Below are 25766 nucleotides of genomic sequence, written 5' to 3'. Positions count from 1 at the left end.
CACACACACGTGACACTCCCCGTGTAAAGACAAGTTTTATTATTTGTTATTCTTGAACTGTTTATATCTGTAGGCTACATCTTTTGTCACCCCAACTCTCCCCCAATTTGACATTCCTGTATTCCAGCTTTGTGTCAGCTCATTACCCCCCCCTCCAAATGACATTCCTGTATTTCAGGATTGTGTCAACTCACTACAACCTGCAGATGGCACAGTATTATTATCAATAGCAGACAGTTCACAGCCAATCACAACTCCTCATCCACATTACGTTCCCCTCCTTTTTTCTCTCGGTGTTTTGGAGTTTGCTTGTTCGAGAATAAACCGAGATCTTATCTTTTCCCCCAAAATGTGGATCTACGAAGGCGCTTGGGATTTCCTGAGATGATTTCTGTAAACCGTGTGTTTTATAAAGCGGACAAAGAAGATGTACATATGGCGATGGTCTTTTTTGGCCATCATTCTGGGTATACTGTGTTGTTATTTGACAGACTGCGGACGAATATTGACCCAGTACTTGCTGTGCATTTTGTGTTGCATTTCAACTCCACTGATATTCCAAAACAGCTGTCGGGAGAATAGCAGCACCCAAACTGACGATGTGGTTGATGAAAAATCACTCCAGGTAATGAAACGGCATGATTTGCAAGTTAGCCCAGAATGGCTGCATTCTATACATTGCATTAGCTATGTATGGAATATCATATATCAGTCAGTGTCTATGCATTCAATATCAGTAGCCTATGGCATTACTTTTGATAGACTATACTTAACTGGCCTACATGTTGTTAGCCTACTTTACAAGCTACAAAACATAGGCTAAATAGCCTATGTTGATTTGTCATCTCCATGGTTTTGTGAACAAATGCATTGTCTATTACCACAACAATATTGGCTACCATGATACATGGCACACACTATACATGTTATATGGACCAGAGCTAATGTTAACTATACATGTTGTTCACACACTTCAGGAGAGTTATGATGGTATGACCCTGTCAATATTATAGCCTGAGGTGCATTTTCTTAACTTAAACATCTGTTTTTATTTTATTTTTAAACAGCCTCAGGCTGGATTTGTTTTACAGAACTACCTCAACTGAAGAACTTCCTTGGTTATTAATTATCATGGCTATTGAAAGTAGACTGGCAGACTGGTTTTAGAGAACTGTGCATTAACAAAAACTTGGTCGACTTTAGATCAAAACAATCGACCATTTAAAGCCCCAAAGTTACATGATGGGGTGCAGGGTTCTGTACTTTGTCCCCTCCCCGCCATTTATCCCTCTACAGAGTAGAGTGTTTGACTTTTCTGTCAAATAGATTTGGTGTAGAGTCTACACCAAATCTATTTGACAGAAAAGTGCATTGTGAGCTTGTAGATTGGCTATTTTTGCAGAATGTGTACATATATATATATATATATATGCCCAGAATCTTGACATGCCCAGTAATCGTTTTGATTGAAATATTTATTAACAGTTTGCAGAATTACAGTGCATTTCAAGCACAAACTCAATACAAAGACTGTTAACTGTGAGTGGACGACCCAATTAAGCATTACACTTGTTTACAAGAGGGTCCACCTTGTTCAATTCATCAAAACATTTAGAGACGTACAAATAGACACTTCTATATAGTCAAAGAACAGAACAGGAATTCATCATAAAGGAGGTAAAAAGGGAAAGGAAATGTATACAGTGAGCGGAAAAAGGGGTAGGCGGTGGGGGGGGATTTTACGGGGGCCAGTTTCGAATTGCAGCCGTCCGTAGGTTCGCATGTCTTAATGACTGTTGGTAGGGCGTTCCACATTTTGGTGGCATAGGAGCGAAAATAATTTAGTCCCTTGTTTGTGCCGAATCTGGGTTGTACATGGTTCGTTGCACTCCCTCTGGTGTTGTGCTTGTGGACATCTTGGTGGTGTATCGAATCTTGTGGACCAGACCCATTGCAAGATGCTGTACTCTGTCGTCGACCCTAAGCCATTCAAGCCTGTCAAAGTGGGCAGGGGTGAGGTGGGTTCGGGAGGTGAGGCCAAGTAGGAGCCTGACCAGTTTGTTTTGGGAAGTCTGGAGCCTAGTTTTAAGGGCCTTTGAGGTGCTGTGGTACCAGGAGGTGCATGCATAGTCAAAGAAACCTTGTACGAGGGCTCCTGTTAAGGTCTTCAAGGTGTTTTTGTTGACCAGTGAGGAGATCCTGTAAAGGAATCTTGTTCTTTGGTTGACTTTTTTGATTACTTTGGTGGCCATTTTATCACCGGAAAGATTAGCCTCCAGGATGGAACCTAGGTAGGTAATTTCATCTTGACGTGTGATAACATTGTCACCCACTCTAACCAAGAAGCCATTTGCCTTGCTGAGATTACTATTAGATCCAAAGAGAATGGATTCAGTTTTTCCCAGGTATAAAGATAGTTTGTTATCAGCGAGCCAGGTGCAGATTCTACCGAGTTCAGAGCTGAGGGCCTTTTCAACCTGCAGTTTGTTCCTGTCTGAGACTAGCAGTGCCGAGTCATCTGCGAACAGGAAGTTGCCGTCACAAGCTGATGTCATGTCGTGTGCATGGGTGCGCTCTAATTGAATTGTTTTATAGCTTTATCTCTCTCTCCTTTTGTATAGGCGAACAGTGTGGAGGGTCAGGGTTTTGATGTCCCTGACGGAGAGCCTACAAATACAAGTACATTGACTGAAACATCAATGGAACTGCAGTATCCTCATGTTAAGGAGTCTCTTCAGCAAGGTGGGACTAAGCAGCAGCTTTTAGAAGTTTGTTTTTTGATCTACACATTGATCTGCCATGCATTATCTGTTGTGCACAGTCAACAAGAAATCTGATCCTAGTCCACAAACAACGATGAATTGTTACTTCAACTAGAGTGCAAAGAAAACATCAAGTGCTGCAAAAATGTAAATGATATCATGTCACATAAACATCAATCACACTTAGAATCTGTCTTTTTTTTTAAACCATATGCTACCCAAATAACATTCTTGGCATTCGTGGTCAAGCAAAAGAACTAAACATAAAGTAACCGACAGATGTACATGACATGACATACATTACAATATAGGGTAACAACTAAGCATCTATGAAAAACGACAAGAAGTGACACGAGGAAGTGTTCTTTTTGGTTGTTTCCGTTTTGTCAGCAATCTTTGTTGTTTGGAGTTGACGCATTTGAGCGGGGTCGTATGCTGTATAGACTATAGAGGCTCAGGCAGCTGCACACAGAGATCACATTACATCATCTGGGGAGAAAAAGCCCCACCCCATCTATAGGAGAGTTTCACTCTGGGGTTTTTGCTGTGCAGTTGTGCAGAACAGGAAATATAAACCATCTAGGCAGTTTGGCGTATCTGACAAGGCTCAGTGGTTTCGTTTGTTTCACACTTGAGAAAAAGCTAGACGGGTTGGACTGTTTTGTACCAGGGAGGAATCACCTCTGATGATTATTTACAACGGTTGAAGCCTGCACATAAACAATGCTGTTACTCCAGTGGTTGAGTGTTTGTTACTCCAGTGGTTGAGTGTGTTTATCCTAATGGCTCTCCCTTTGGCGCTGAGCCTGCAGTCACGTCATTTACACTGATTTGTGTCTGAGATTTCTATTGGAGTGTTGATATATCTTTGGAGTTTCAGTTTAATTAAGTCTATAATTTAGCAACTTTTCTATTGCTATATGTATTTTTCTTTCCTTTATTGAGGTAGATTACTACATTTGATGATTTCCAAAAGGCTCCAAAGACTACAGTCTAAACCACTGTTCATGTCGGGTCCTGGGACCACCATGGGACCAAAGTGACCCCTATGGGTTTGTAACTGTACTGAGGATTTTACAATGTAAAAGCCCTTGTTCCCCAAGATAAAAAAAAAATCACACCCATGTGAAGTAAGTGGTGCAACTCCGTGTGGGGATCCCCGGGGGGGGGGTCCAGACCCACAGGAACGCACCCAGGGTGCCGGACCGAAACGGTTGAGAAATGACAGAGTTACCGTGTGGCGTGTGGGGGTCCCTCTACTGTACTGTACTGTACTGTACTGTCACTGTACTGTACTGGCACACCTGAAATCACCATATATACAGTTAAAATGTGCGTGTGTGTTTGTGTGTGTGTTAGGTTGCGCACAGGTGGTGAAAAACAACCATGCTGTTTTCATGCTCGTACCCAGCCAGCAAGCCAGCTACCCACCCACACACACACATACTCACTTAAGGAAGTGCTTTGCACCACTTAAAAACGTATCAAATGGGGCGTCCATGACCTAATTCATATCAAACTGGGGGGTCCTTGAAACTAAAAAGGTTGAATCCAAGTCTGTTGTTCTATATGAAGTTATGAACTGTTGTTGAGTTTGGTTTGTCGTCTTTCCCCACCAGTGATTGAGTGCGCATACACCCAGCTCGTTCTCCCATGGTACTGTGTCCCTGAACTCCGTGAGGACCAGCCCCTGCACCAGGTGCTGAGCAGAGAGTTTGACTTTTTCATAGACCGAGTCATCTTCAGGGCCAAAGACCTGGATGTCTGTGAGGCCTCCGTTGGTTGCATTCGTATCTTGACGCAGCACTTGCACAATGCCAAGCAGTCTGACAGGTGAGCCCATTGGTGGAATGTTACTATTACTACTAAGTACTGTACTTAAACGTACACTTTCTTTTCCACAATGCTCCGTTATGTCTCAGAGGCAATTATTGCACTTTTTACTTCACCACAATTATTTGAATTCCTTATTTAAATGCTACTTTGTAGATTCATATCATTATTACAAAACATACATCCCCCATTTTATTCTTCATCCATTCGCACACTCAGATCGGCGCACAATCAATGTATTTATTTAGCAAGCTTTCGGTCTACTGACCTTCTTCCGGCCTGAAGAAGAAGGAAATAGCTGATCTACAAACTCACAATTTGTCACAACGTAAGCTTATGCTTAAAGCTTGCTGTTCTGCTTTTTTCGAAAGATTTTGACGAACACTCGTGAAATGGGACATTCTGTGTAATGAGTACTTTTACTTTTTAGTACTTCCAGGTATATTTTGATTTGACTTTTGTATTTTAAAAGTTTGAATGCAGGACTTTTACTTGTAACAAGTAACGAGTATTTCTACATAGTGCTATTGCTATACTTTTAATTAAGTAAGATATCGGGGTACTCCTTCCACCACTGAGATCAGGCAGATGCTGGAGGCACTCTGGGCTCGGACTACTGTGCTCGACTCTATAAACCCCTTATTGTTTTTTTTTTATCATCTTCTATGAATCATTCACTTACTGTAAGGACTCTTTTATTGGCTTGTATCTTTTGACCTACGGCACACACTGAAACACTAATGGCTGATTACATTCTAAGCGTTTGAATGTGTGAGTCATCATATAATAATAATGATGATAGTCTTTATTTATAGAGCTTTTATCGATTTTTTTTTTTTTTTTTTACAAAAGTGCTTTAGATAAAAAATACTAATAAAATTACATGACAACTAAATCATAGAAAGGCCCTTGGACGAAAGCAAGCAATAACACAATGACATTGTCCTTGGTGGGTGTTGTGTGTGTGTATTCTTCACGTGGAAGGACATCACAATAAAGTCCAATAAAATAAAGTCTAGAGGTTGTGCTGCTCCTTATATCCAACTGACCATAAACGGTTTGAACTGACCAAACTCCCATCCTTATAGCACACACACGTGCCCTATTGTGGAATGTGGAGTAAAAATAATTAAAATACTGTTTTTGTGCAGACTGACAATCCGGCCAGTAGTTTTTGAGATCTGTTAGAGTTAAACTCACAGTACGTTTTACACATTTTCCGGAAGTGCATTATTAGTCACCGGCGATATATAAAATAATTCATCTTTTCGGGCGATACTGGGCGATTAGGCGATGTGTCGGCCGATGCTCGCCCGCTGTTAAAACGCACTGAAAGGCTTAGAGGCCTCCGGGTTCAAGTCGAAGTGTCCCTGAGCAAGACACCTAACCGCTAGTAGCAGGTCCCTGCTCCGAGCACTCATAATCATCTGAGCAGCAGCCACCAGCTGGGTGAAACTGGGTTGATTGATTGAACATTATTGAAAATGTATTCAAAAGGATACAGACACTAGAAAGCTGGCAGGCTTGTCCTCTGTTGTGGTCCTTTTGGGGAAAGGGGACAGGGCATAACGATACAAAACACAGACAAAAAACTAAATTGTATTTTTCCATGCCCCCCCCCCCTTCCTTTTGGGGAAAGGGGGCAGGAGACAAGAAAAAGAAAAGTGTTTTTTTTTTTTTAGTTTTTTGTCTATTCTACTCTAAAAGGTCAGTACTTTGGTTAAAATTAAGTCATGTTATCGGCCAACGATCCTGTTGAATTGGGATTGAATCTCTCTCCTCCACTAAGCCACCGGTGAAGTGGGCAGGGAGAAGATGAGTTCTAGGATGCAACTTTAGGATCACTTTAACCAATTCATTTTGGGAGGTCTGAAGTTTCTTCCTGAGGCTCATAGAAATGCCAGTATACGAAGATGTACAAGTCAAATATATAGTATAGTCTATACTATATGATGTATAGTCAAAGTTACGTTGTACCAGAGCCCCAGCCAGGACTTTTAGGGTGTTTTTACAGTATCTATCTTTCACTTAATTTGTATTGAAGGAAGAACAGACAGACAAAAACTCAACTAACAAGACAATACGGGAAAGAAAAGGAAAAAAGACAAAAAGTAAAAGAAAAAAGGCTGCATTTTTCATATTACAATAAACATTCAATGAAATTCTATTGCAATATCGCTAGGCTGTGAGAAGAGATTCCACTTTTCCCATTTTTTATAGAATTTATCCTCTTGTAGTCTAAGTATGAATGTTAGTTTTTCCATAGAATACAGTTCCTCAATAATGTCCATCCATTGATCTTTCGTTGGTGGGTCCTGTTGGTACCAGCGTTGTGTGATTGCTTTTTTTACTTGATGCTAAGAGTATCTTGATTAAATATTTATCATGTGTTAGAAACTCTTTACAGTATCTATTCTGAGGTAGAAAGTGTGTTCTTTGACTTACTTTTGAAACTACTTTTTGTGCCATACTTTATCCTGCCAGGTAAGTAATGGATCCCTTGGCTGTAACTTCAAAGTCACCTACCACTATTGTAAACCCAGGAGACTTTTAGAGTTTGGGATTAGACCCAAAAAGAATGGACTCAGTTTAGCAGAGATGGAGAGACAGTTTGCTGTCTGATAGCCAGACACTAGCCAGACGCTAAGCCAGAATGTCCCAGAATGTCCCCGTGGGTTTAATAAAAGTCTACCCTTAGATGCAAATGTTGACAATGCATTTTATTTCGTCATACATTTCATTAATGGGCAATTTAGCTTATTTCTTTCTCCACCTGAATCCTATCTTTCTATCGTGAGGAGGACATGTGAAAATTCCCGAAGAGAAACAAAATTGAAAGACGGGATTCAAATGAAAGATGAATAGGGAATTGTGAATTAATACGTTTTTTTTTTGCGGGGGTTTGTGTGTTATCTTTAGAGAGCCTCTGTTCAGCTCCAGGGCAGAAGAGGTGGCTGTTCTGAGGACTTTTTCTGAGGCGTTGGTACGTAACCTTTTCCCAGAGTCTCTACGGGGACAAGATGTCAACCGCTGTGCCTTGAATGAGATCGTTGCCTTAAAGGGTAAGCGAGCACTAGAATGTCAACTTCACCAGTGTGATACATTTATTTCAACAAACTTACTTTCATTGTATCCTTCAACATTGTAAGTGCAAGTACGACCGGAAACATTTCTCTATTGATGTTCTTTTGCCACATTGCACACATTGTTGTTTAAATAAATAAAGACATACAAAAATTACAGTAGATCACTGAATTGTGTAATTCAGGAAGTTTGGGAGGAAAAATTTACTCTTAACTGCCATGACTTACATTATGTTTTTGTAAATTATTGTCCGGGCTTAGAGCACGTATCCTGGTTTTACATTATGGTTCTTATCTATTGTAGTCTTTTATTGTAATTCTTTGCTAAAAAATGAAACATACATTTTTCTGGGAATGTTGTACCATGGAACAGGTTTTACAACTTCATTTAAATGCTTGTGGTTAAAACATTAACATTCATACCAGCTGGACATTCCTTTGTTTTGGTGACCCAGCAACAGTGTTTTGTACTTTCAGCTTGGTGCTAGAGATTTACAATGCACACAGTACGAGTGTACTCCGTTTCAGTTCTTTTTTATTATCCAGAGCCAGACCAAATATACACACTTGGGCCCTCATTTATCAACCGTGCGTACGACAAAATATGGGTGCACGCCGAAATTGCCGACATTTTCGACATTTACCATTTCCGGCAAAGCTTGAAATTGAACTTGACAACGTTCAAAACCCACGTCTGCTCGGGAGCTGTCTTACGCTTTTTCCTTGGCTGTTTTTCTGTCTTACACAAGCGGAGCAGCATTGTCTGAACTGCTGACACGCTGTCACAGGCATCTAAACATATGTTTTCACTCCTAAAATGTTAATATAAAACGGTATGTGTATGTAAAAAAAAGGTAGATTTCCAACTTTACAAGTAATTAAAATCGTGCAATTAAAAACAATATAACATGTTTACAATGTATTAGTTTGTGCTTTATCAAACAGTGCTTTACTGGCCTTGTTATGCAAGCGCACTTGTGAGATGATTTTGGAGCGCATGCAGTGATGCGGCATATGTGATTATAATATTATTTAAAAAAAAACATAAATGGACTGCACGCCTTTACTTCCAAGTGACAATGACAAGCATACAGCTTGCCTATTTGTAGTAAGTACTAGCAGGCTATAGGCGTAAGGGGCTTAATCATTCACCATTTAAATAAGTGTAATAATTAGACAGGTTAGGGGCACGGTGGCACAGTTGGTAGTGCTGTCGCCTCACAGCTAGAAGGTCCTGGGTTCGATTCCTGCTCGGGGCACTGTGGGTGCTGGCGGCGTGTTTCCTCCTCCGCGTCATCAGTGCCCATACCCGAAGGCGGGGTTGGCGAAAGGGCCTTTCTGTGTGGAGTTTGCATGTTCTCCCCGTGTCCCCTAGGGTAGGTACCCTCACAAAAACATGCAGTAATCCTGGTCTCTAAACTGCCTCCCCCTGGCCAGCCGGGGCGCCTGATGGAGGGGAAAGGAACTGGTTGGAATAACGTGTTCCTTCCACGCGCTACGTCCAACCAGGGAAACTCCCCCCTGTCAGGTGTAAAGGAGCAACTTGGACACTGCAGGCATGAAGGGAGCATGAGTTAAGTCCGTTGCTCTCCCCAGGTTGGCGGAGGGTGTGTAGAGCCCAGGATCACAGTAGATGATTGGCACAGGGGTGAAAAATGGGTTACAAAATCGTGGGATAAAAAATATATTAAAAAAATAAATAATAATAATTAGACAGGTTTTGACAGTTCAGATAAAAGCGAGATCATTTTCAGGGGTCGGGAGGACGGGACCGCAGCGTGCGTCGCCAGCACACATGCAAGCGGCAAGCCTTCATCCATATGTTTATGATTCGTTCATCAATGATCAAATCACTACATAAACGTTGATTATGACTGCCTTGACGACATGATAGCCTATCTCTCATGCAGGCATCACTGAGTCATCCACAGGACTTTAATATCACAGCAGTGCGCAGTATCACGCCTTCGCCGTGCACTGCGCACGAATGGGTAAAATGTATATAGGCCAGCCTACAAACTAATTCCATTCATGGCGATGCGATGTACGTGTCATGTAGGTGCGTGCGTGCCTGCGTGGACATGACATTAAGGCAAGCGAGGTGAGAGGGAAACAGACAGGGTAGGCCTACAACTTTAATTAATTCATGCAGGTGTTCGTTCTTTATTTATTTAACAAGACACCAGTTAATTGGGCTTGCAAGTTGCGTGTGCTTCTGTGTGTGCGTGTGTGTGTGTGTGTGTGTGTGTGTGTGTATGAGAGAGGTGGGTGAGGCGGGCAGCAAGGCACGGGAGAAATGTTTTTCCCATGGTTTCCATGGTTCCCACAGGTCGTATTTCATGTGTTCAGTCGCAAAAACGAGGGCGAGGCTTGATTTCATAGGGCGTGCCAGATAGATTTCAGCCGTCACATTTATTAACGTCAGAACGAAATTAAGGAAGGATCAGCTGTTTGCGATCACTTTATAAATGCCGTGGCGACGTGGGTGTACTACGAAACCTGCACTCGAATCTGTGGCAGATTTTACACTCGATTGATAAATGAGGGCCTTGATTTGTTAACCGATTCTGATATTGTTAAAAATGTCCCTTACTGGCATAAGTATGTGCTGATTTTAAAATTCAAAATTGGACTGTTCTCAATACACAGGCCAACATCTTGAAGATGTTCAAATGTTATTTATTTGTAACATACTTGTCTGACCTTGTACTTTGTCGCCCTGTATAAGAGCGTCTGCTAAATGATTAAATAAATAGTAAACGTTGACATCATGTGCTATTTTTACTGTTCTCCTGCCATGTCAGGCAGAGATAAATGTGAATGTATCTAGCTTACAACTGGGATAATATGTCACATTGTTGTCATTTATTTGCGTATTTGTTGTCCTCAGCTCTGGACCTGCTGGTTTCATGGCTGTGTGAACCGGACAATCTGAACCAGCTGGTGTTGAGTCAACTCGACAGCGTGACCTCCAAAGGCTCCGTGGAAGAGCTCTGCGGCGCCGGGCCAGAGCCACTCTCTGAGTCCTCGCAGGAGGAAGATGAGGAAGAGGAGAGCAGTGGAGCGTGAGTGGCTGTCATCCATCTACAATCTGCTGTCTGCCTGCAATAATACTAACAAGCAATGCTTTTAACATTGCACTTGTTTGTAACAACCGTCTTTTGTCCTAAAAGACAAGCCTGTGCCTGTCTTATGTTTGGGTTCTTTTTAGGTATGCAGAGAGCGAGGTTTCCACCTGCAAAAAGAGGAAACCCAGCAAGAAAGGTGTGTCTTTGTTTTATTTACACAGACTAATATAACAGTGGATTTAATTTTGAAACCTTGTGGGACGGTAGATAAAGCTGGGACCATACTGCATCTAATTCAGCCTGGTTTAATGCAGACCAATCTCTGCAGTCGTTGTTGAGTCAGCACAATTTAGCATGGTTTGAGAAATGGTTCAATGGGATTCTAAGAATGGATAGCTGAGCAAGCACGCAAAAGTTGCACAGTAATCTGATGAGTGTTGATGAACAGGTTGTTGTGAAGCTATTGTGACTCTAGCTTTATTAGCTTACCTCTGTGCGTAGGAGCAGCCCTTCAAATGGCTTTATTAATCTCACAATTTGTTTTTGGAAGTTTGTATTTGTAACAAAGAAATACAATAACATGAAACAACATAAAAACAAACCATACTCCCAAGGAGCTAAAGGTGGAATAAGATTATCTTAAACATTCCCAACAGTAATAAGATAAATATAGTAGTGTTTACTACTATACATTATAAATACTATACAAATATAAAAAACAGGCGATTGACACAGGGGTGAAAAATGGGTTAAAAAATCGTGGGATAAAGATTATCAAGAAAAAGATAAAATAAAAAACATGTAACGCTAGAGAGTGTCATGGAGATATCTCCACTAGAAGTGAGGCCCGTCTCTGATGTTAGTCTGATCCATAGCGAATGGCCGATCCAACGTATTCTCCCTGTTTGCTTTTAGCCTGGCGAAGATATTGACACATACACAGTATATATAACGTGTGCACGTCTGGCGCATGTGGCGTGCTTTAATTTTCAGCCAACAAGCTGAAGGAAGGATGGTCAAAAATTGTGGATAAGATGAAGTCCAAGAGAGCAAAGAAGAAGAAGTTGAAGAAGGTGGAGCAGGAGTTAATGACGCGGGCTCTGGCCGGCGTGGAGTCGGACGCGTGTAGCCGGGAAGGTTCTGTCCTGGATCTGGATTCCGATGACGTAGGAACATCTTTCTTTGTTTTTCAGTCAGAATGTTTAGCAGGCAACTGTGGAAGCACATTTTCTCAACTGACAAAAGATAACACAATCCCGAGGGTTTCATTTCTCATTCATCATGAATGTATCTCACATTTGTGAGAAAAAAAAACACCATAACTGCGAGATTAAAGCTCCAATCCGGAACCTTTTTTAATGAGTAAAATGGTACTTTAACGTACCCCATTAAAACCAGGAAAACATCTGTCATTTTAGATTGTAGTGTTGGCTATTCAAAAATAGCAGATATACAAAGCCCCGTGAGCTTGTACATCTGCTATTTTTGAAATTCTTTGAAAAATCTTGAAAGTAACATTACGAATTACGAAAAAGTTTCAGAACTACAAATTTTTAAGGCATTTGTAGAATTGGCCCCAGGTCTTAATGGCATAACCAAACTGTATGGCATTGGTAGATAATGTTAGTACAATGTAACTAGCTGCACATCTGTCTGCCATGGTTAGAGGAGGTGGTCGAATACCAACAAAGTCGCCCTTTTATCAACTCACGCCAGGCATACAGCCGGCGGAACTGCTCAGCCTGGTTTTCCTAAATTAACCTAAATGAACTATGCTTAAATGGTTAAACCTAAACATATTCCTAACCTTAACCTCAGTAAAACAGTGCCTATCTAAACCTATTTCTAACCTTATTCTCAGTAAAACAAAATAAAGAATACAAGAACCGCCACACCGAGTGGTCGGCAGAAGAAAATGAGGGAGAGATGTATTATGGGCGACGGTACCTCTCAGTCTCTACTCTTCCATAGAGACATTTTGACCTTGGTGTTGGATAGGGTAGGACACATACTGGTGTGATAAGTACAATAGAACTGCCTCAAGCTTATAAGCACAATGTCTCCCCTGGCCAAGTGGGGATTGAGGAGATCTCTCATGCGGGAGACCCGGGTTTGAATCCCGAGTAGGACCTAAAAGTTACGGGTCTGAAGTTGGAATTGCGAGAAGAAAAACAAATCCCCATACAATTCGGGACGTTTTTTTATTTGTATTCAGTGGTACTCCCATGCTGTGGGAAAGTTCTCGTGATGATGATTTTTCTAACCTAGATGATGCAATGCATTGAGTGTACGTTAGGCTTATTGCTTCCACCATGGGATCCTACTACGGCATATAAGGAATTACTGCACTGCGGTTTTGGATCAATGAAAATAGGCTCACAAGACAGTGTTTGAACCTCAGGGGATAAATTGAATCTTAAAAAAACTCTTGATCCTGTGTCTATAGGTGAGACGTGACCTTTACTTACTTACTTACGTGACCTTTGGTACGATCTAAAGGTCCCAATAGCAGAGCAGGGAGACAAAATGCAACGACTCCAATTGTATAAATTATTGTATTACCATAATCTACTATACAGATTGTATATATTCATTTAAAAAAAACGAATGACGTAGTGCTACTTACTTACAGTAGACGGCATGAGAATTCATGGTTGAGATACTGTATTAACAGGAGTCATTTTAATGAATACAGTAGCTGTTGAAATGTTGTTGGACAAAACGGTAAACTCTCTTAGGTTTGTGGACAAACACCACAGACATTATCTTCTGCGTACATAGACTACAGTAAGTCGTTTGGGGGGAAAACATTGGGAATCTGGCGAGGGAAAGCATTGCAACTTCACTCAGAGCTTTTAAGACTCCAGACTAGCGCTATTATAGAAAACATTATATATATATATATATACCAGACATTATGCAAAAAGTATACCAACACTCAAATTCATGGTCATTTCAACGTGTACTGTATTCCAGAGCAGACCAGAGTAGAAACACACCAGATCCAAGGAAGCTATTATTATCATCATAACAACAAAACGTAATTGGAAGGAATAAATAAATAACTAAACATCTAATTCAACGTTTTCCAAGATGCCCTATTTAACAGTAAACAGGATGCGGTGTGATGTGCAGTAACATGGATTAAATATTAGATTAGCTCTCAGAGGCAGAAGGGGGCTGGCCGTGACAGATGGTTCCAAAGATGGTCTAAAAGTCTTATCACAGATGTCTGGCTGAATTGGGCCCAGTAGTACCCTTCCAAAGGCCTCAGCAGTTAACTGTGGAAACCCAGAACCTCCCCCCCCACACACACACACATCTGTACCCCCTTTGAACTATTTCCAAATCTGTATTACTAAAATACCCCAACATTGAGGTTCCATGTGGACCATACTGGAGACAAATAATGTTCATTATTCTTCTGTTATGGCTTCATTTGTACACTTACTGGAATAATTATATTTAGTGTGTTGGCTTACCTAACAAACAACTTGAGAGTGTGCTTTGTGGTTGGTCAGTGGTTCAAAAAACTCTTGCCCTTGACTGACTTTACTAATATATGAGGAAGAGGCCAGAGGGACTTTAGTGACCTGCATAAGCATAGAGTTGAAGTGAACATTTTGGACACTGAGTGATGACGTAATGTTTCCTTGCGAGCAAACATCTGTGCACATGAGGTACACATGGCTGGAGATTTCTACCAGTAGGGGGCACCATTGAGGCACATCTAGGGCATGAAAGATGGCGTGTTTACACAGTTGCACAACCGGTTAATAATATGACCAGGAATGTTGTGTTTCAGTATAGAGAAGCCATTTATATCAATTAACAACTACAGAAGATATAGACTGGTGTGCTGTACTGCACACCACCACAGAATGCATTGGTGGACCTTCATGTTGTACATGTCTACTTGAAGTTTACTTTAATTTATTAAGATGGTTTCTTTGTTAAATTGCTAAAAGGCCATTGTTAAAAGGCTAATTGAAATGTATTAATAATATATTACACTGTATAAATATAGAATATTTGTATTTCTTTTTTCAAATCATTAATTACAATATTTTTTCATTAGGACGACAGTGACCTGGAGGAGTACCTGACCAGCGTCCAGGAGGACATGCTGGAATTCAAGCTGTCGTATGAAATGTGGCGCGTCGGCCGCTGGGCTCTCAGCATCCCTCATGTGAGTCGCGAATCAACTGTGACAGGTGTGGAATGTCCCGAGTGCTCGTTAATGCAGCTGGGGACCCGCTGCAGCAGCCAGCAGCGTTCCTGGATGTTGTGTGAATGTGTGAGCCTGAGATAGCGCTGTCTGTCTGTCTGTCTGTCTGTCTGTCCCTCTGCTCAGTGGTGGACAGTATGTTTACTTAAGTACTGTACGGTCTTTGTAGTTTACTTGAGTATTTCCAGTTTTCTGTTTTACTTTCTGTTTACAATATGAGAGAATAGACCCGCACACTGCCACTTGCTGGTTCAAGATAACCTTTTATTTAGGAGAGCAACATTTCGGCCGTGAGACGTTCCTCAGGCTTGATTACTATTACCAAACATACATTAACCACTTTAGCCGTATATACATTTTTGCCATTTGAAAATAGCCGATCTACAAGCTCATAATGTGCCACGATGCGACACATGGTGAGCTTGTAGATCGGCTAACAGATTATTATACATTACTTTATATGCGATATTGATACTTTTACTTGATTAAAGAAACATAGTACTTTTTCCACCACTGCCTCTGTTGTGCCTTACTGTACCGTACTGTACCTTACTGTAGGCGGAGTGGCAGAATGAGGAGCTGGTGTTCACTGCTCACCTGGAGGAACAGGACAACAGAGAGAACCTTCATTGGGACATCAAGAAGACATATATGGATGTTATATATTTCCGCAACAGATGGCAGGTTAGAGACGACACACACAGTGTTCATAGCCAGCCACTGTGGCAGGTACTAGATCATTGTTCACAAGTACTGAGGTATAAAGAAACATATTTTTAGGCACAGTAGAGTGGCTTTGTGCACATCCAAGTGCAGAATAAGAATTCACAAGGCTGCAGCTCCCAATGTACTGACTAAAAATAAAAACGTTTCTATTCCGACAGCATCTTCGGAGATGAAGACTTTTGGATAGAAACATTTATTTTCAGTCCGTTAACTTGGGAGAAAGTGTGATTTATTTTTTTATTTTTCTGTTTTTTTGTTTTTTCAAACTTCCTAAATACTGCAAATTTGCACATTGTTAACGGTGATGAAATTACATACTGTACCTGTTCACACAATAATTACACATCTTACTTTGTTGTTGTTGATGCAAAAACATTTATTGCCTGACACACTCGGAGGGAAAGGAGGAAAAACGGAAGAGAAAGAACCTCAATTGAAGTATGCAAATGTTGCATTTTACTTCCTTGTGCTCGCAGAGAGAGTGGAAAAGAAAATCTTTGCTTATAGTGATTGACCTGGAGTCATGAGGAAATTACTAATATATACTTTTTTGCATGTGGGTGTTGCGCACTGAAAATGGCACATCTGCTATTTTCAGTGCCTGACACCCACGCACAACTAAGTGTATAATATAAGCATGGCTCAAAGCAACCCATAACCCTTTGCCCAGCAGCGCCAGTAATGGAAGTAGATGATTGGTCATTTTGTCAGAGCTTATTTGGTAGGCTAATAACTACCCCCCCCCTCTCCTTCACTCTCACCGCCCCCCTCTCACCCCAACATTCAGTGAGAATATTAACTCAGCAAATCTGCACCCGTGGCCATTTTTCAGTGTGAAGTATGATGGCAGTACCGCAACGGTTATGGGCTCTACTCCTCCTGCTCATAACGTTTCCATTAAGTTAATCATTGAGCTCAACTTTTTATTTCACAGCTAAGTCACAGTTTTGGGAGCCACTTCTGACAGGGTGTTTAGAACAGGGTTTAGAAACTTTCAGCAACTTCATTATAATATGAGTGATCTATTCAGTAGTTAAAAATCATAAAAATGTAGTAAACTTGTTCAATGAATTTCATCATGACCTTACAGTAAACTTATGTAGTAAAATATGTCCGAACTACACCATGCACGGACATGCACAAAAAGGGTTTCATTCTTGCTATCCGTTTTATTTCCCAAGTCGAGTATTTCCTCACCGTCTATCCCGGGATGTGCACAAGACAGCAATGTTGTGTAAACAAGCCTCAAAACTTGCTTAACACGTTTGGAATGTGATATATATATATATATATACCAACAGTCATAAATTTGATCAACATGGGGTGTTGCATTTTTAATTCCCATTACAGATGGTATGAAAAAATAATTCACTCCACATTGATTGTCCTCTGTGTCACAGCATGCTCATGTTAAATGTCATGCTTTGCTGCGTTTTCAGGACTCCGCCAAACTTCCTTTGATATTAGAGCTGACGAAAAGCACAGAGGGGGCGGTCAGTGATGGAATCAAGGATGAAGTCAGAGCCTCAGTGGAACTCTTCCTTCAGGTAAACGTTTCCATGAGTACAAGACTCGTGTTTAGGTTAGCTGTCACGTAACACATGGACAGTGTTCAAGACATACTTCCGGTACAAGTCAAAATATACTTTGTAGTGTCACAGTAAAAGTACGCATTGTGCAGAACGGCAGAATTTTCATATTTTTTTAAAATGTTTAGAAAATAGCAGATCTTGTAGATTGCCTGTTTTCGAATCACTAAACTACAAAATAGGGCATAAGTGGTTAAAGGGTGGGATAGTTCACTGCAAAAAAGTATTTTTTCCCATTCATTATTCACCCCATGAAACCTTGTATTAATGAAGATTGTCCAATGAATGTGTTTTGTAATAATTTAAATCTGCAAAATAACCAGTAACTAAAGCTGTGGAGTAAAAAAGTATATTTACGTAGCATAAAGTAGTAAATAAAATGGCAATACTCATGCATAGTAAAAGTACCTCAAGATATGTGATGAAGATAAATGTTCTTAGTTTCCACCACTGACTAGAACATGGGTTCCCAACCAGCATGGGTTCCCAACCACTGGTACTAGCCCTCCCTCTGGTGGTACTCGGAGGAGGTAGTTGTTCTGACCAAGCAATTGGTTGAACTAGGCTCCAGCCGTGCTGAAATGAGCATGACATGAGCATGACCTAGCCGTAAGATTGTAGGACTGAATTAATCACATTAGAAATATATCAGTTGTGCATCAGAGCAGCAGCAAAATTGTCTTAGGAATGGAACAAAAACAAAACAATAAATTTTCTTAACATCAGTTATTTCGGTGGTACTTGGAGTGCCAGATATTTTCTGTGGTGGTACTTCAGTATAAAAAGGTTGAAAACCCCTGGACTAGAAGATCTCATTACCTTTGTCCGTTTGCTGTGCAGACGGTGGTTGCTGATGGTGTGATGGGTCACAGCCAGCCTGTCTTTCAGTTCCTCTGCCCGTTGGACAAGCTGCTGAGCGAAGAAGAAGGACATAGTGGCGTGTGGCGACTTCTCAGCGGCCTGGCGTACCTGCTGACTCCAGGACAAGAGGAAGACGAGGTAAACCACGGCCATCTCTCTCTACGTCCGTCCTCAGACGAGCCCTCCATCGGCGTCTCCAGTCATCTCGGTTCTCCATACATCTGGCCAGCTCCTTTGTGCTTTCCGCACCAGTATCTTTCTTTAGTACGTCCACGTAGGTAGGTGTGGGACGTCCTCTCGATCGATGCCCGTGTGTTGGTTCCCACAGTACAAGCTTTTTGGCCGGGAGTTCTCTGAGGAACATTGTAGGCCTTGAGTATTCTCACCATCATTCCTCTATGGATTGAGTCAAAGGCCTTCCTGAAGTCAATGAAGCATAGCACTGCTGCTAGGTTGTTCCTCTTTACTTCTTCAATGATCCTCCGTAACGCAAGGATCTGGGCTAAGGTTGTTCTCCCCTCTCGGAATCCGTTTTGGTTTTCCCTGAGGTGGGGGTCGATTGCGCTCCTAATCCTGTTCAGTATCATGCGATTGAACATTTTTGCTATGATACAGGTCAGGCTGATACCACGGTAATTGTCAGGTTTTGACAGATCTCCAGATTTTGGTACTGGGATGATGTGAGAGAGAGAGAGAGACCATATTTCTGGCATGATGTTTCCCAATAGAGCCTGGTTGCAGATCTCCAAGATGACTTCATCCAGATTGCAGTTCTTGACTACCTCAGGTGGAATGCCGTCAGGTCCAGCACTTTTCCCTTGCTTCAGGGAGGCTTTGACCTTGGCAAACTCTCCTGCTGTGAAATGGCTGTCATCAATGCTGAGATCCTCTAGGACTGCAGGCCTTTCCCTCTCAGCACCTTCCACTGTCTGGTGTGTGCCGAGGAGGTTCCTGAAGTGAGTTAACCAGGTGGTCACTCTCTCCTCTGGGCTGTTTCCTGCCACCTGTCCCTCTTTCGGCCTTTTCCTTCCACACATCTCATTGATCACCTTCCATGACTCGCTGTACTGGAATTCCCCATGAGCAGCTTCCACCCTGCGGCCTTTTTGCATCAGCTCCTCACCCTTGACGTTATCGTACTCGGCGAAGAGAAGACGCTTGGCCTCCTTCAGTGTCTCGCGTTGTTCTGCGGACGGTTCTTGATCGCATGCTCGACGTGCTTCCTCTACTCTTTGACGTGCTGCGATGACATCTGGATGTTTCGATCTAGTGGGGCCTCTGGTCCTCTGCATCATCGGTACACACCTCGCTGTTGCAGCCTCGTGTGCTTCCATGAACTTCGTGTACCCTGTGCCCGGTTCCTCCCTCACATCCTGTATGTGAACGAGGTCCTTGAACTCCGCTGTGTATCTGGCCTGTAGTTCAGGGCTTGTGGAGAATGTCCTCCAGTCATGGCGTACCATGGGGCTCGGTTTTGGGATCCTCAGACTCAACCTCACTCTCATGGATACCACCCGGTGGTCAGAACCTACAGAGTTGAAGGTGTTGTAGGGTTCCGCGTTCAAGATGGAATTCCTCCATTTTCGTCTCACTAGTATGTACTAGTCTAATTGACGTCTCATACCAATAGGCCGGTCCTGGAAGGTCCATCTTTTGCCCACTTATTTTTCTGAACACGGTGTTTGCAGCCAGTAGTTCTTGTTCCAGGAGTAGTGTGGCAAGGTACGCTCCATTCCGGTTTGTGTCCTCGTCCGAGTCTCGCGTTAAAGTCCCCCAGAATCGCAAGAAAGTTGTGTGCCGGGACGCTTCGGACTGCCGTTGCTATGTCCCTGTAAAACTTCTCCGCTTCCTCGACTGACGCCACGTTGGTGGGTGAATACACTGCCATGATGGTTGTTGCCGGACTGCTACTAAACTCGGCGATGAGGATCCGCTCTTGAGAATCGGTGGGTTTTCCGCAGTGTCTTACGTGCTCTAGGGCTCAACAGCAGCCCCACACCTCCGGTTTCTGCCTGGGCTTCGTTCCGCCATGCAGAGGAGGTGACAAAGGTGTAGTTCTCAACCCTGCAGTGTTTGATGGTGATCTCATTGTGCACCCTTCTGTGCTCCTGGACTCCTAGGATCTCCACTCCTCTGCTCTCTGCACAGTGTGTGAGCTCCTCCAACCTCCCATCTTCTCTGCCTGCCCATGCTATTTACCCATAACTGGGGCAGTGGTTGGTAAGGCGCCAGGGCGTGTCCACACACCGGTGGGCCTGCACACCTCACCTCTGGGGCCCACTGCTGCTCCGAGATCCCCTACATTTTAGTTTGGTGTCCGCAAGGAGGCTGTGTACCGGCAGGAGGAGGCTTACGCAACTCAGCTCCTCTTTTCCCCCCCCGCGTGGAGGGCTAGCCGGCGGCAGTAGCTGAAAGCAGAGAGCAGCGAGCAGGAGCAGCATGCAACATGCACTTCTACACAGTGCTACTGCACTGACGCATCACACGCCCTGTGCTTAAGCACACACACACACACACACACACACACACACACGCACGCCATGGTTCTTCTTTATCATGTGACTTTGAGGAGACACCATACTTAATATTAACCAGATGCCCTCTGCACTGTATATACCGGTACACATAAAAAGAACATATATTGTATACACAGAACAGATATATATATGTGTGTGTGTTGCTGTTACGACACCTGGATTGTCTCCACAGGGATCAATAAAAGGTTTAACTGCAGTATCTAAAGGAACAACCACAGCTATTTAATAAAGGTTGTAGGCAATCACAGTTGTCTCACCGGCACAACAGTTTGTTTCATTTGCAACAAAAACGTTATTCAATAGGGGAAATTGAATTGTTAAGTTGTTTGTATGCTGCGAATTAAATGTCTTAAAAGTTATTTTTTTGTGTTGTTTTCTTTACAGCCTCACAGCTCTCATCTAGATGGCCCTTCGTGTCCAGAGACTACGACTCCACCAGCAGAATCCTCTGAGGCCTCAAATGAGAAGTGCTTGGATGTGACTGATGCTGCGATCCCGGCTATTGTTATCTCCCAAACTGATCCTACTTCAGAACCGCCAGTGGGAGAGGCCGATAAGGAACCGCAAGCTATTGTTGGCTTGGACTCTTCAACTAATGAAAGCTGTTCTCAAGATGAGACGGAGGATTTAGAAAATCCCAGAACCTCTCTTCTGAAAACGATAATAAAAGGATTATCCCGGTCCAAATCACAGGAGCACCTGGCCTCAATAAAACGCGGCCACGATGAAGACCAAACCGATTCAGATATCACATGCCAACGCACACAAAATGGGGACTCATTGATGGATAGCACAGACAGCCTGTCATGGCGGAGAAAGTGTTTGAAAAGGACTAAGCTGAAGGATCATGGGACTCCGCTAAGAGGGGACGAACTGCAGGGGCCGAAGAGCCAGGCCAGCTGGGAGCAACAGGAAGCCACCAAAGCCATAATGGACCTGTTGAAGGAAATATCTGGTTTGTTCAGCATTCAGTCACACATTTCACAATATTCATACAGTATTATCCAGTAAAGTTTCAATAAATGCTTATTGTTTTATCGGTTTTCCAGGCAATTCCATCCTCATGAACATATTTGATGCCATTTTGAAGCCCGTTATGCCCATCTTGAAAAAGTAAGGCTATTTTAAAGTCTTTTTTTTTTATCTCTCACGGTTCCCTAATCCCAGAACCTTTGATACAATAACGGATATATTCCTCTTACTAGGAAGGTGAACTCCTTTCTAAGCAAGATGAACCCAACAGAGGTACAGATGGCTGCGTATGTCGACAACCTGCGCGAGAAGCAGTGGCCTGGTGGCTCACCGGCGCCGTCTAGGCCGCACCGCACCGACGAGGAGAAAGACGAGACAAGGGACAGAGCCCATCAGCTCATCTGTTCTAAATGTACGCTAGCCCTCATCATGTCTTAAGAAGATGCTTTCAACATTCTTTTGTTGCTAGTAGGTAGCCTCGGAAACCCAGACGTTTTTATTTCCAGGGAGAAAACAAAGTCTGGGTCCGAGTCCACTTCAATTTGGCATAGTGTAGCAGCGCAAATGTCGATCACTCTCTGCTGATTTCTGATTGTCTGCACCTTTGTTAAATTGACGCGCACACACGCACACCCGTACACACACACACACACACACACACACACACACACACACACACACACACACACACACACACACACACACACACACTCTCTCTCTGTCGCTCTAATTAATTAGTCTCGTGTCCAGCTATGCCATAGAAAGCATAGGTGAGTTCCAGGCTAGTTGCTAGGAGACATGGAAATTCCTTGTGGTCTGTTTTCTGTACACCACTAGCAAAATTGAAGGAATACTAAGGATAATAAATTTGTGCAACGAAGTTTGAAGGTGTTATTTTATCTTACGAGTCAGAAATGGCACGGAAGTGGCACAGTTGTGCCCCAACTTTCCATTGCAATGTCTTCGCTAATCACATCTGCAATTATCTCACATCAGTAGCCAAAAAGGTCCATAACACTCCGCTCTTCAGCGTTGCACCATGCTATTGACATTGCTCCATACCATTTCTACCACATGATTCTGTCCTAGGCACTATTTAAATTAAATGGTCTAAAAATCACAATTGTAGGCGAGACATATATGTGCACTGGGGATATTGAAACCTATTGTTAGTATAATTGCTTATAACTGTGTTTGTATTTTAGGCGCCTCAAGTCTGTTAGACCTGAGGCGCCTAAAACGCCTTCTAAATCCTAACCTACCTAACCTACCTATCCTACGTTTTCAGAGTCTTCAATTTTGTCTTCAATTTTGTATTAAAAAAATGTAAAATAAATCCTGTTGCTATACACATAGCAATAATACCTCTCAAGGACCCCTGCGTGTCGCCACACCCATTTGAAAACCACCTGGTTTAATAGAATCAAACTGTAAACATGTATTCATGAAAGCATCCTTCGCCCATGCTGTTTTCTGTGTCGTTATCCTAGATTCCAACTACCTCATCTTGAAGAGGGCGGATATGGAGACCGTTTTCAGACTGTTTCAGGACAGAGATGAAAACAAGAGACTGGTGTTTGTGAGTATTCATCCTTGTATAGAGTGAGATACAGATGTAATTCTGTCACTTACCCTGATTGTATCTCATGCATGCAATTTGCAACATTTTCTCTCACAAAACCAACTTCCTCAGAAAAATGATATAAAAATGTTCCTGTCTTGTTGGCTCACTCATACCTTTCCCTGACAGATGCTCCTGTCTTTCTTACTGAGGGAATTTCTGCCCGATGAAGATGCCCTCGATGTGAGTGCCGTGGCCCTACAGAAAGTGAACGACTATAGCAGCAGTTGATATGTGAATTTTAAATTATTCTCTCAGGTGAACTATGTTTTTTTTATTAAAGCTACAATCTGGGACTTATTATAACAAATTTTATGTCATTTTTGCCCCTCTTTACGCTTTGAGTAAAACCATATAACTAGTATAGTACATTTGCAGCAGTAGTCACATCCACTGAAAACTGTAGATCATGGCATCAGTTAGGAAACCTACTGATTAAAGAAAAGCTAAAGTTTGCACACTGTAGCTCCTTTCAATTATTTTATTTTGGCACAACTTCCCCCATTTTGGCAAGGTTTGCTTTGTGAGAAAGCAAACTTTTATTTTTCTTTGATCTTTGCATCCTTTGAAGTTCAGCACCTGCCTTTAAATGGTATGTGGATGTGCGTGGCCTCTTTTGATCCTCAGATAACCTACTGGTTGACACCATCAGTAAAGTTATTTGAAGCAGACGCGCATTAGATTGGACACTAGATGCTCTGCAATCTTTATTATAGTTCCGACATTGTTGAAAGTAGCTCCATCGGTATAGAGTCTAGAGACATAAAACATGCATATTGTAATTGTAAAGCTACTTTCTGTAAGTCTGTTGCATGCAATGAAGTCCGAACTACAATACAAACTAGGGTCCAATCTTATAACTTTGACAATGACACCAGAGTCTAAAGACCCTGCTCAGAATGGCAGCCCAAATCCATATTGGAGTCGTTTTGGTTTTATGCAGTCTGAACAAGGCTATGGAATGTGATTGAAATCTGGTTATTAAAAATCAGTTCCCATGTTTTATTTTGCTGTCCAGTCCAGACTGCATTAAAACAATGCAACTCTCAGGCGGCAAATCGGATTTGGGCTGCCAGTCTGAACAGTAAGTTACTCAATGGAAGAATAGGGAGAAATAAGTACAATGGGGAGAATAAAATAATATTTTATTCATTAAAATAAGTTCTGGATTATAGCTTTAACACCGATGGACTGTAGACATTTTATGTCCAAATATTTATTAGACATGTCTGAGTGCCTTATTTGTTTCTTAGTCTACTTTTACTATAAAATATCTTTTTGAATTCTTTCATTTTTACCTCAGATGCTGTGAAGGATATTTTTTGGTTATGTATCTGTATAGTCTGTTTAAATTTGTTATTGCAAATTGCCCATGTGGAGAAAGATTGTATTTGCCCACACAATTAAAAAAAACAATGTGATTCCTCATTTAGTTGATTTGGAGATCATAAACATTTTAAAATGTGATCTGACTTTATATTTCTCTGTTGTCAAACTCTTAGTGTTAATCACGATTTATACTTGGTTGTACAGCCGAAAATAGCAGATCTACAAGCTTGCATTGCCTCACTAGTAGATCTACTTGTAGACCTGCTATTTTCAGCTCAATATGTTTTCTATTCAGTTTGCATTGCACATCTGGACTTGTTTGAATAAGGTGGTCATGACTAAATTCAATTGTTTATCACTCTGAGCACTTTTATATTGGGAGATAGTTTAATGAATTAGTTCAGTTGTTGTTGTTGTAAAAGAAACGTTCATTTACCGCTCTTGGATTCCATAAAGGACCACTTCACCACTTTTCAACCTATCTTCATATAATTGGATCTCACTAATGTTCATGATAAAATAGAGCCATTTCTTCCTCCTCAGTCTGTGTGGGAAGTTCAGAAACCCGTCCACCAGTGACATCATCGATGGGGAATCCAAGCTCAACTGCATATTCCTGAAAAGTTGCATTGCGAAAATGGAAGCCAATATATTTGAAAAAAATATCATGTTTTAAAAAGAACCAACCTAACGATGATGTCACTGGTGGACTGAGTTCGGAACTGCCCACAGCCCTCCTATGAGACACAGACCGAGCAGAAATAATTTGTGGTATTTTATCATGAACATTAGTGTGGACCGATTATATGAAGATAGGTTGAAAAGTGGCGAAACAGAAACTTAAAAAACGAATAAAACATTATATTTTAAGATCTTTATCAGTCATATTTTCTTTAAGGAACAAGTAATTGTGGGCGAATGAATTGGTAGCTCCACAGGATCGATAGCATTGACATAGAAACCCATATAGACTATATAGCTCCTCTCCTCAAACACGAGGGACTATATCTTGCGCCACCCCTTGCTTAACCCTTATCCCTAAACTTATTTGCCATTTTTTACTATTAAAAAAAACCTTTTAAAATAGTTCAAATAGCCGATCTACAAGCTCACAACGTGTAGATGTAGATCGTCTAGTTGAACTATTTTAAAATGAT

The 25766-nt window shown here is 41.8% G+C and overlaps 1 protein-coding gene across 1 annotated transcript; it reads left to right on the top strand.

Moving 5' to 3' along the window:
* The first annotated feature begins 337 nt into the window (after window positions 1-337).
* Window positions 338-25384, top strand: LOC308322472 (uncharacterized protein). Its single transcript, XM_080773754.1, has 16 exons — window positions 338-625; window positions 2622-2742; window positions 4382-4595; window positions 7515-7657; window positions 10569-10743; window positions 10890-10942; window positions 11740-11912; window positions 14825-14935; window positions 15533-15658; window positions 17140-17247; window positions 18130-18288; window positions 21072-21642; window positions 21737-21800; window positions 21893-22071; window positions 23150-23238; window positions 23410-25384. The coding sequence occupies exons 1-16, from the start codon at window positions 428-430 to the stop codon at window positions 23509-23511; spliced, it is 2586 nt and encodes an 861-aa protein (XP_080629880.1). The 5' UTR covers window positions 338-427; the 3' UTR covers window positions 23512-25384.
* The last annotated feature ends 382 nt before the right edge of the window (window positions 25385-25766 follow it).

Source organism: Protomyctophum bolini (assembly GCF_963924005.1).
Source record: "Protomyctophum bolini genome assembly, chromosome: 10".
Lineage (NCBI taxonomy): Eukaryota > Metazoa > Chordata > Actinopteri > Myctophiformes > Myctophidae > Protomyctophum > Protomyctophum bolini.
The sequence above is the reverse complement of the archived record's forward strand: the minus strand, read 5'-3'. Positions and strand labels throughout refer to the sequence as shown.